The 12,424-nt window shown below is 45.8% G+C and overlaps 1 protein-coding gene across 1 annotated transcript; it reads right to left on the bottom strand.

Annotated features, from left to right (window-relative positions):
- Positions 1–7,406: 7,406 nt before the first annotated feature.
- Positions 7,407–10,204, bottom strand: LOC142913956 (uncharacterized). The gene is made up of 2 exons (XM_076061083.1): positions 10,134–10,204; positions 7,407–9,065 (listed from the first exon to the last, which is right to left on the bottom strand). Exon 2 carries the CDS (start codon positions 9,026–9,028, stop codon positions 8,210–8,212), a length of 819 nt encoding a protein of 272 aa, XP_075917198.1. The 5' UTR covers positions 9,029–9,065; positions 10,134–10,204; the 3' UTR covers positions 7,407–8,209.
- Between the last annotated feature and the right edge of the window lie 2,220 nt (positions 10,205–12,424).

Raw genomic sequence — 12,424 nt, forward strand, 5'->3', positions numbered from 1 at the left:
AGACAATCTGCTTGAAAACAGTTTATCAACATATATGAATACATTGATTCGAATAAGCAGAGTTAATTTACTATTTATGGCATGCCAGTTATGTGTCAGTTTTCGATATCAACATCACCTGACACGTGGAGCGATTTCATTGTTTCGTCTCCCCACTGGGCATCCTCTTGGATGACCCCCTCGCCGCCCATCGGCATCACTCACGCCCTCCACCGTCACCCTCAACTCCACCCGCGGTGGTTTCAACAGCCTGGTTGGCCACTGGAATGGTATCCCGGACAGTGCCGGATTAAGCTCGTGCGGGTCCTGTGGCATGTATTATAAAGGTGCCCAAAATAAAATTAAAAAACACAATTATTAAAACGCAAAGTTTACACATCTACCGGGTCTCCATTTGACTTTGTATTGTCTAGGAAGTCCACCCACACCTCCACTTCCACAAACTGCTGGGAGTTGCCTCGCTCTGCCTCAGTCAGAATTCTCCTCCTGCTTCACGTTGCCTCCATCGATGTGAAGGTCCCATTTTGGAGTTGAATCTTCATCTTCACATTTCACCTTCACTTCTTCCCTCTTCACCATCACTTCTTCACATTTCACCTTCACTTCTTCACATTTCACCATCACCTCTTCATATTTCACCTCGATACCTTTAAAAGTGTCCAAGCTGGGATTTTCCTCCGGTTCGTGTTTCATGAGGGATGGGCTCATTGCGGCACTTTGACTTTCACAAGCTGATTTCAGACTCCACTCCTTGTGGATCTTCTGATGCTTGTGTGTTCTCTGGTGTACTTGAAGATTTGATGAATTTGCAAATGCCTTCCCACACACACTGCACTTGAAGGGTTTCTCTCCCATGTGTGTCCTCTGGTGTATTACAAGAGCAGATGACTGTGCAAACGCCTTTCCACACACACTGCACTTGAAGGGTTTCTCTCCCGTGTGTGTTCTCTGGTGTATTACAAGAGTACATGAATGTGCAAACGCCCTCCCACACACACTGCACTTGAAGGGTTTCTCTCCCGTGTGTGTTCTGTGGTGTGCTACAAGATTTGATGAACGTGCAAACGCTTTCCCACACACACTGCACCTGAAGGGTTTATCTCCCGTGTGTGTTCTCTGGTGTTCTACAAGATTAGATGAACGTGCAAACGCCTTCGTGCACACACTGCACCTGAAGGGTTTCTCTCCTGTGTGTGTCCTCTGGTGTATTACAAGAGTAGATGACTGTGCAAACGCCTTTCCACACACACTGCACTTGAAGGGTTTCTCTCCCGTGTGTGTTCTCTGGTGTACTTCAAGATTTGATGAACGTGCAAACGCCTTCCCACACACACTGCACCTGAAGGGTTTATCTCCCGTGTGTGTCCTCTGGTGTGCTACAAGAGTAGATGAATGTGCAAACGCCTTCCCACACACACTGCACTTGAAGGGTTTCTCTCCCGTGTGTGTTCTCTGGTGTGCTACAAGAGTAGATGAATGTGCAAACGCCTTCCCACACACACTGCACCTGAAGGGTTTCTCTCCCGTGTGAGTTCTCTCGTGCCGTGTCAAATTTCCAGTCCGATCCGTGCTGTATGCACGCTGGTCGCATTGTTGACTTGTCCTACCGAGCTGCGCTGAGTGCATTTGCTCCATCAGACCAATTCTGCGGAGGAAGCGTCAGAGGAAGTGTCAGCTGCAGACAGAAAAAAATAATATCCACACCATCTACACGTCAGTATCGATGCACAGAGGAAAGCATATATACACAGTAACACGTGACTTACACGTCTATACTTATTCATATATTCATGATATAGTGGAAAAGTGTCCCAAATTCATCACACGGGCTGTTATGGCACACACTGAGAGGGCAAATGGTCATAAACATGCCTGGAAGCCCTCGAATCTTCAAAATGAATGTTCACCCAAAACTCCGAGCACACAATTTCGGCTGTCTGGCTACAAAAGAAATATTTATGAGCGCTAAATTCAGCTGACATAGCAAAGGGTGTTGAAAACAATACTATTTGTGTTAGGCAGAAATGCATAAATTAACGTTCAATCGCAACTTAGAGGTGTGAATCCAGGCTCAGATGTCCTTAAATGCTGGGATGAACAGTTCCGACTTCAGCTGCATGTGTGTGCTGTTAACTTCCTGTTTCCATTCATATAAAGAGTTCCAGAGGAAAACAAAAGTAAACTATTGTTACGCTATAACCTCCATGTTCAACAGAGTGAATAGACTTTACTGCAAACACAAACTGTACACTGTCACTGGGTAAACAGGCGGTGGCGTGTCTAGAATCACGCCTGGCCACCTTCATCTGCTTGGCATGAATGCTTCCTCACTCCACCAAGTAATGAATTGAGGATCAACGAACATAGCCGAGGCTAACAGGAGTTTGCGTGTCTCTCTCCGTGGTGAGATGTTAACTACCTCACCTGGCGTACAGGAAGTCGTGGGTTCGATCCCGACCCTGACGCCTGCTGTATATTTGGAGTTTGCGCGTATATCCGTTTAGCGTCTTTGACCGATAGACATTGACACACGTATTCTTGTTTCTTTCGGTAAAGTTACGTAGATAGAAAATAACAATAACAGATAATACAATTACATTAAATAAAGACCACTTGTGTTGCGATCAAAACGACGTGAGTTTTTTGCTTTATTTGGAATTATTCATTTATTTTATTATTTTTATTAAAATTTCTATCTACGTGACTTTACCGAAAGAACCAAGAATATTAATTCCTGCAGTCACCAAAGTTTTAAGTCAAAACATTCACACACGTTGACAAAGCCTCACCTTGTGATGTTGTGGGCAGGTCGCTTCTGATAACAAGAGCGGTATAGCAGCTCAAGCGGGCTTGGCCTGCTAACAAAATAAAATAAAAATTGCGTGAATATTTACAATAAAACAAAGTTACAAAGTGGCGAGCCGGGTGAAGACAAATTAAACTTAAGCGAGATTATTAAAGTGAATGCTATCAGGCGAGGGCAGGAGGCAAGGCCCCGCGTGGCTAGGCCCCGCGTTGTAAAGTTCCAACCTGGACGTCGATTCCCATGCTCGCTGCTACTCAACTGACATCCCTACGAGAGAGGCTCTACCTTGGTAAACAACAACAACCACCACGACCACCACCATGAGAATTTCTCACCTCGGATTTCAGTGCAAGCGCGGATCGGCAGCCTCCTGTTACCTCGCGACATCACGCGTGTAAGCAGGTAACATGACGTCACTTCCGCGGTAAGGGACACGCCCCTCCCACAATGAGCCGCTCTGTAACTGAATAAATTATGTTAATGAACCCGGCCCATATGTCGAGTGATGGGGCGTGGCTGCTGAACCCGTCGCAATAAACACTCGACGGCTTCAAATACATTATGTTAATGAACCGCCAGTCACTCGGCGTAGCTTTGCCCAAATAAGGATTGCCACTGGATTGATATCGGCAGTAACCCCAGCGGAGGTGACGTCACGCTCAAGAGCGCCGTGGACGGGGTTGGGGGAGTGTGAATACCTTGGTGACATGACATCACTAGCGAGGTACACCTCCAGCTGGCACTTCATGCCGATGAGGTCATGGGAATGGAGTTTAAGTTGATTTAGATTAATTTTCCATTGCCCCCTCCCTTGAGTGCGTGAACTCAGCAACAACAACGTGGACATTATTGTGTATACGTACACACTGTGTACACTTTGAGGCCACGTGAAGCGTCAAAGGCTCGCTGGAAGGAGGAAGTCGCGTGACAGTCTCAGCAGTTGCGATGGGTTAACTGACGGATGGCTATCGATTAGAAATCACATATCCCCGAGTCTCACCTGTGAGTGGCACCGCCTCACGCTGTTGTGGATCCCCACGTGGCTCGGAGCCTCAAAAGCTCCGTGACTCCTGGGTGGTGATACAAAGACAAAGATCCCCCGTGTAGCCTTAACAGACTGTTGGGGCAAGTGTTGTTAGCAAGTAGCAGCACCACCTATGAAGGCCGGAACGGTACACGAGGGGGTGGGTGGCCAGCACCGTGCCCGACCGCCTTTGTCTCCCCAGTAATGATATTTACACACCGCACCGGGTACTCATTTGAGGCTGACTCGACCTAGGGGAGGCCCAGAACCGGTTCAAATAATCGTCACTGGGTGTTGGCTGTGAGCGGGAATCAAACTCGGGTCGTTATGTTCGTAGAGCAGCGTAGCGCTAACCGCTAGACGACCGCCACACACGTTACACACACACACAGTACACACACACAGCACACACAGTACACACACACGGTGCACACACAGTACACACACAGTACACACACACACGCACAGTACACACACACGCACAGTACACACACACACGCACAGTAAACACACATGCACGGTACACACAGACACAAAGTACACACACGGTGCACACACGGTGCACACACAAACTCACAGTACACACACATGCACAGTACACACACAATACACACGCACGACACACACGCACGGTACACACGCGCGGCACGCCCACACTCCTTCAGTCACGTGACTAAGGTTGACGCCCCGCCCCGTCTCCCGAGGTGACCTCTTGGCTCTCTCGTCTCTCCTCGACACGTAGATTCATTTCTTACTCTTACCTAGAAACGTCATTGTCTGTCTCTGTGGACGCAACTTGCGAGGAATTGTACTCACAAACTGTGGGGTTTACGTTTCAAATAAAGTGCCCAGATACCACGCGATAAGCCCCGTGGTGAGCCAGTGCTATTCGTATTTCTAATCCGTCAACATGAAAGTAGTTAAATTAACAATTTATTACCAATCTCCATATATATCAAAGGCAAGTTGTGAATGTGTCTGTTCAAAATGTTTAGCGTACTTCCCGATACGCACCAAGCTTGAAATTTGCCATGTGGGTAATTTCCAGACTGTACACCATGCAAACATTATAAAAATACACTTTTGTATATATTCTTTTTTGGGGGGGGCCCAAATAATGGATAAGCATGAAAACACCACCATACATAGGACTTACTTTGATTAGAATCTTGGAATTGATTGTGTACATGTTGAAATTGGTCAATTTGCATTTTGAGCATACTGCTGTTTTAATAAATGTTCATGATTCTGAGAATATAACTGTAATTCTGAGCATCATAATGACCATATTGGAATTGTCATCATGAATGGGGGTTCAATTATTTTTTATGATAGGAATGCGGTTTTGAGCATGACTATTGATATTTCAGACTCATTTATGACAATAGATTCACGATTAAATTGCGATTTTGTTTTGCTCATCAATCAGGATACTGTTAATGATGCGCATGCCCATAAATTGTTGAAATGACTAGAAATGCAAGTTGTGTATACTCTCCAACCCCATTCCTCTACCTACCCATTCCCTTGACGGGCTCCGTGCCCACTTAAACCCATGGCGGTGATGATTCCACCTCTCGCTGTAACAATCAAAGCACCTCCAACTTCTGAATGCAAAGGTGCTGGGTTGGTGCAACGCCAAAACACATCGTCAATGCCGCTCCCAAGCCCGCCCTACGTTAGTTAAAGCGTTATGATCAACAAAATAAAAAGTATAATGGTGCGGCGACTGGAGATGTCACTGTGTGTGGTGCCGGGCCTGCGAGGCCACGGCGGGATGGACACTGCCGTGGGTACACCCCGGACACACGTGGTGTAGCACAGCCCTAGTGGGGGGCTCGGGTGAGCGCTGGTTAAGCGCCGTGGCTCCCGTTGAGAGAGCGAGAGAGCGTCAGCCCAGCCAGGGTTACGTTGGGGGCGTGGTACCTCTGGCTGACCTGGGGACGCGTGACCGGATTATACTGGAGGGGGGCCACCGGCGGAGGGGGGCCAATGGGTGGTCACGTGGTCCGGGAAGAACTCTCGAGAGCCTTCGGGCAAGGGCGAGAGAGTTCTAGAAGGTGGGCGGGGCGAGAGGCGGAGCCAATAGCCTGCAGTGTGTTGTGTTAATAGCCTGGAGTGTGTTGTTGCTCCCTCCCTTGAACTCAGCAACAACAACGTGGACATTGCATCCCACTGGGATTTTTAGCACACAGCGTTGGTGTACGGTGCTTTTCTCAGGAATAGTTTGCTGTTTTTTTCATGGATTTTCTGTTTGCAGAGTCACACACAAAGTCACTTTAAGATGTGTTTCTTGTTCGTGTTCGTGTTTGTTGTGGTTGCACTTGATTCAAGAGCCGAATGGCTCACAGGGCTATACCAAAATAAATAAACTGAAATTATTGTGTACACTATGTGTGTACGTACACTGTGTGTGTGTGTACACTGTGTGTACACACATACACAGTGTGTGCACTGTGTATGTGTGTACACTGTGTGTGTGTACACTGTGTGTGTGTGTGCACTGTGTGTGTACACTGTGTGTTCACAGTGTGTGTACACGTACACACTGTGTGTGTGCACTGTGTGTGTACACTGTGTATGTGTACACGTACAGTGTGTTTGTGCACTGTGTGTACACTGTGTGTGTGTACACTGTGTGTACACGTACACAGTGTGTGTGCACTGTGTGTGTGTGCACTGTGTGTGTGTACACTGTGTGTGTGTGCACTGTGTGTGTACACTGTGTGTGTGTGTACAGTGTGTGTACACACTGTGTGTGCACTGTGTGTGTGTGTACAGTGTGTGTGTGCACTGTGTGTGTGCACTGTGTGTGTGTACACGTACACACTGAATTAGATGATTGTTATTATCTCGATCCCGCAATCCCAAACAGGTGAAAGTCCGCATCGAACCGAACCCCCGGCAAGGCCGTCTACTTAACGACGAGAGAAAATTCACACGAAATGTCCTTTTCAACGAAGCCTTCCGGATGCAAAATGAAATAAGCTTTTAAGGAATAAATAACAATCATCTAATTAAAAACACAACACGATTCAAAGATGTTTCATTTTATAACTTCAAAACGGAGAACGGGGTACTTGCGTGAATGCGTCCTTCGTCTGCCGTAAATGTTGCGACTTTCCTGGCCGAAAGCCCTAAAATGCTTGGACCCTTATTGGTGCACAGCGTCTCAACAACAGCAGTGGGGTTTGCTTCAACCAATAAGTACGAACATCCAGACGTGAATCAGCAAGGTGCATTTCTAGTCCTAGTTAGACAAAATCTACGTCAACACGTAAGACAAAACTACAATTCATGTTGTAGAGAATGTACCTCCTCCGAAACGTGTAACTTTCAAGTGGTATGCCTTGTAACTGATGAATGATCCGAGCGTGCTCCCTATTTCAAAGACGATGAGTTGCTTCAGAGGCCGACGCTTCGTGAAACACAAAAGTACCCTTTGACCTGTATCACAAGAACAACGGGTCTCACCCGAGTTCTCTGTACAGGTTACTTCCAAACAGACACACTTTGTCCTAACATCACTTATTCAATGTTTGACTCTCAGACAAAATGTTACATGCACACGCACAATCAGACAAGTATTCATTCTAAATTATTGACAGGCATTTTAACAAAATTGAATTACTGCAGTGAAATATCCTGCATCAGGTTACATCGTATTAACAAGAAGCTATTTAAAAAAAAATATGCACCGTCTACTTAACAGTGAATGTACAACGTACTATTGCATTTGCATGCTGGCATCTCGGTCAAAATTGATAAAATTCTAAACATTACCTACAAAGTAACGTAGAAGGGAAATAATAAACCAATAAAATAAAATTCTCATGACGTTCGCAAGCAGCCGAAACGTCGTGAGAATTTTATTATGTTTCATTTTTATTATCTTATTATTTCCCTTCTACGTGACTTTACCGAAAGAACCAAGAAGATGAATTCCTGCAGTCACGAAAGCTTTAAATCGAAAAATTAACTACAAACTCCACAACTAAGATGCCACATCAACCAACGCCCCCTACTGACAGGCTCTTGTTCACATGCAGGCCGGTGCAGGGCCACCACCTTGTGCCACACAGGGGCAGCTGCTACTTGGGGATGCTCTTCGAGTGTCTGAAACGAGATACAAAACTCCGAGTTGCTGAGACAATCTTGATTTGAAGTTTGTGACTGCAGGGATCCATACTCCTTGGTTCTTTCGGTAAAGTCACATAGAGGCGATTAAGCAGGCACCATATAAATGCAATTGATAAAATAGTGAATGCTTGGGAGCTTATTGGCTCTCGCTCCTGGTTAAAGATCAACCCAACCCACAGGTCCACAAAGACTGGCCGCTCTAACTCTGCAGGTTGAACCTAGGAATTGAGTGTTCAACTTCACATTCTTGTCATTAAAGGCCTGTGACAAAGGTGCATCACATCTACCGGGTCTCCACTTGACTTTGTATTGTCTAGGAGGAAGTCCACCAACACCTCTACTTCCACAAACTGCTGGGAGTTGCCTCGCTCTGACTCCTCCTGCTTCACGTTGCCTCCATCAATGTGAAGGTCCCATTTAGGAGTTGAATCTTCATCTTCACATTTCACCTTCACTTCTTCACTCTTCACCATCACCTCTTCATATTTCACCTCAATAACTTTAAAAGTGTCCAAGCTGGGATTTTTTTCCGGTTCGTGTTTCATGAGGGATGGGCTCATGGTGGCACTTTGACTTTCACAAGCTGATTTCAGACTCCACTCCTTGTGGTTCTTCTGATGCTTCTGTGTTCTCTGGTGTACTTGAAGATGTTGTTGCTGTGCAAACGCCTTCCTGCACAGAGTGCACTTGAAGGGTTTCTCTCCCGTGTGTGTTCTCTGGTGTATTACAAGAGCAGGTGACCGTGAAAATGCTTTCCCACAAACACTGCACTTGAAGGGTTTCTCTCCCGTGTGTGTTCTCTGGTGTTCTACAAGATTAGATGAACATGCAAATGCCTTCCCACACACAGTGCACTTGAAGGGTTTCTCTCCCGTGTGTGTTCTCTGGTGTACTTGAAGATGTGGAGACTGTGCAAACGCCATCCCGCACAGAGTGCACCTGAAGGGTTTCTCTCCCGTGTGTGTTCTCTGGTGCCGTGTCAAATTTCCAGTCCGATCAGTGCTGTATGCACACCGATCGCATTGGAGCCTTGTCATACCAAGCTGCGCTGAGTGCATTTGCTCCAGCAGACCAATTCTGCGGAGGAAGCGTCAGCTGCAGACAGAAAAAAATATCCACATCATCTACACGTCAGTATCGAGGCACAGAGGAATGCATATATACACAGTAACACGTGACTTACGCGTCTATACTTATTCATATATTCATGATGTAGTAAAAACGTTTCCCAAATTCATCACAGGGCTGTTATGGCACACAATGAGAGGGCAAATGGTTATAAACATGCCTGGAAGTCCTCGTATCTTCAAAATGAATGTTCACCCAACACTCCGAGCACACAATTTCAGCTGTCTGGCTACAAAAGGAATATGTATGAGAGCTAAATTCAGCTGACATAGCAAAGGGTGTTGAAAACAATACTATTTGTGTTAAGCAGGTGTGAACCCAGGCTCAGATGTCCTTAAATGCTGGGATGAACAGTTCCGACTTCAGCTGGATGTGCGTGCTGTTCACCTCCAGTTTCCATTCTTATAAAGAGTTCCAGAGGAAAACAAAAATAAACTATTGTTATGCCATAACGTCCGTGTTCAACAGAGTTAATAGACGTTACTGCAAACACAAACTGTACACTGTCACTGGGTAAACAGGCGGTGGCGTGTCTAGAATCACGCCTGGCCACCTTCATCTGCTTGGCATGAATGCTTCCTCACTCCACCAAGTAATTGAGGATCAACGAACATAGCCGAGGCTAACTGGAGTTTGCGTGTCTCTCTCCGTGGTGAGATGTTAACTACCTCACCTGGTGTACAGGAAGTCGTGGGTTCAATCCCGACCCTGACGCCTGCTGTATATTTGGAGTTTGCGCGTCTCTCCGCTGAGCGTCTTTGACCGATAGACATTGACACACGTATTCTTGTTTCTTTCGGTAAAGTTACGTAGATAGAAAATAACAATAACAGATAATACAATTACATTAAATAAAGACCATTTGTGTTGCAATCAAAACGTGGGGGGTTTTTTGCTTTGTTTACTATACGTTTGTTATGTTATTTTTCTTTTATTTTCTATCTACGTGACTTTACCGAAAGAACCAAGAATATTAATTCCTGCAGTCACCAAAGTTTTAAGTCAAAACATTCACACACGTTGACAAAGCCTCACCTTGTGATGTTGTGGGCAGGTCGCTTCTGATAACAAGAGCGGTATAGCAGCTCAAGCGGGCTTGGCCTGCTAACAAAATAAAATAAAAATTGCGTGAATATTTACAATAAAACAAAGTTACAAAGTGGCGAGCCGGGTGAAGACAAATTAAACTTAAGCGAGATTATTAAAGTGAATGCAATCAGGCGAGGGCAGGAGGCAAGGCCCCGCGTGGCTAGGCCCCGCGTTGTAAAGTTCCAACCTGGACATCGATTCCCATGCTCGCTGCTACTCAACTGACATCCCTACGAGAGAGAGCGAGGCTCTACCTTGGTAAACAACAACAACAACCACCACCACAACAACCACGACCACCAACACGATGAAAATTTCTCACCTCGGATTTCAGTGCAAGAGTGAAGCGATCGCTTCCTGTTACCTCGTGACGTCACGCGCCAGCTGCAGGTGACATGACGTCACGCCTGGGGTACAAGACACTCCCCTCCCACGAACGGCTCCGTAAGTGAATAAATTATGTTAATGAAGCCGGGCCATAAGTCGAGGGATGGGGGCGTGGGTGCTGAACCCGTCCCAATCAACTCGCGACGGCTTTCACAAATACATTATGTTAATGACCCGCCAGTCACTGGGCGTAGCTTTGCCCAAATAAGGATTGTACCGGAACACATATCGGCAGTGACCAAGCAGAGGTGACGTCACGCTCAAGGGCGCGGTGGACAGGGGTGGGGTGAATACCTTGGTGACATGACGTCCCTAGCGAGGCACATCTCCCCCTGGCGTTTCACACCGATGAGGTCATGCTGAGTGGTGACGTCACAGAGCAGGGATGGAGTTTAAGTTGATTTAGATTATTTTTCCATTGCTCCATCTCTTGAACAGAGACCCCTTGCGTGCGTGATATCAGCAACTACAACGTGGACATTACTGTGTGTACACGCTGTTTCTGTGTGTACACACTGTTTCTGTGTGTACACTTATGTATACACTGTGTGTGTGTACACTGTGTATACACTGTGTATACACTGTGTGTGTACACTGTGTGTGTGTGCACTGTGTATACACAGTGTACACAGTGTGTGTGCCTGTATCTCTGTGTGTGCCTGAGTCTCTGTGTGTGTGCCTGTGTGTGACACCTGATGATGATTGCTTGTGTTGCAGTCGAAACGTCGTGAGAATTTAATTGTTTTATATTTTTGTTATTTTATTGTTTCCCTTCTACGTGACTTTACCGAAAGAACAAGAATAAATATCAGCTCTATGTTTTCCAGTCAATACAGTTTGGGTAGTAAATAAATTATAGTCTTAATAAGCTACACATGACGAATTGTAGGCAATTATAGTTATAATCAAAGACATTATTAAACAATCACGTGGTCCCTGTAGTCGCCGTTAGAGACACAAAATCTGCTTGAAAACAGTTCATCAACATATATGAATACATTGATTCGAATAAGCAGAGTTAATTTCCTATTTATGGCATGCCAGCTATGTGTCAGTTTTCGATATCAACATCACCTTATAAAAGAATAACATTTAAAATATAAGCGCACAACTTTATCCGTGATGAACGCTGCACTTTGTCGTCTTCCTGCAGGGGGCGCTGTAAACCTACACGCACCCCCTGCATGCGAACGACGGAGGCGCAGGGACAGACATTCGATTACGTTGGAATCGATCTGCAGATGGCCAGCAGCTCCGTGTCGCCTTATCTCGATCCCGCGATCCCCTACCAGGTGAAAGTCCGCATCGAACCGAACCCACGGCAAGGCCGTCTACTTAACGAGGAGAGAAAATTCACGCGAAATGTCCTTTTCAACGAAGTCTTCCAGATGTAAAATGAACTTTTAATGAAGAAATAATGTAAACCAAAACACAACACAATTCAAAGATGTTTCATTTTAAAACTTCAAAACGGAGCATGGGGTACTTGCGTGAATGCGTCCTTCGTGTGCAAATGTTGTGACTTTCCTGGCCTGAAGGCCGTCAATGTGTTGGACCCTTATTGGTGCACAGCGTCTCAACAACAGCAGTGGAGTTTGCTTCAACCGATAGGTACGAACATCCAGACGTCAATCAGCAATGAGCATTTCTAGTCCCAGTTAGACAAAATCTACGTCAACACGTAAGACAAAACTACAATTCGTGTTGTAGAGAATGTACCTCTTCCTATACGTGTAACTTTCAAGTGGTATGCCTTGTAACTGATGAATGATCCGAGCGTGCTCCCTATTTCAAAGACAATGAGTTGCTGCAGAGGCAGATGCTTTGTGAAACACAAAAAATACCCTTTG

This window comes from Petromyzon marinus, unplaced genomic scaffold, assembly GCF_048934315.1.
Source record: "Petromyzon marinus isolate PM22_M1 ecotype Great Lakes invasive population unplaced genomic scaffold, UKy_Petmar_22M1.pri1.0 PM_G_Scaffold_27, whole genome shotgun sequence".
Classification (NCBI taxonomy): Eukaryota; Metazoa; Chordata; class Hyperoartia; order Petromyzontiformes; family Petromyzontidae; genus Petromyzon; species Petromyzon marinus.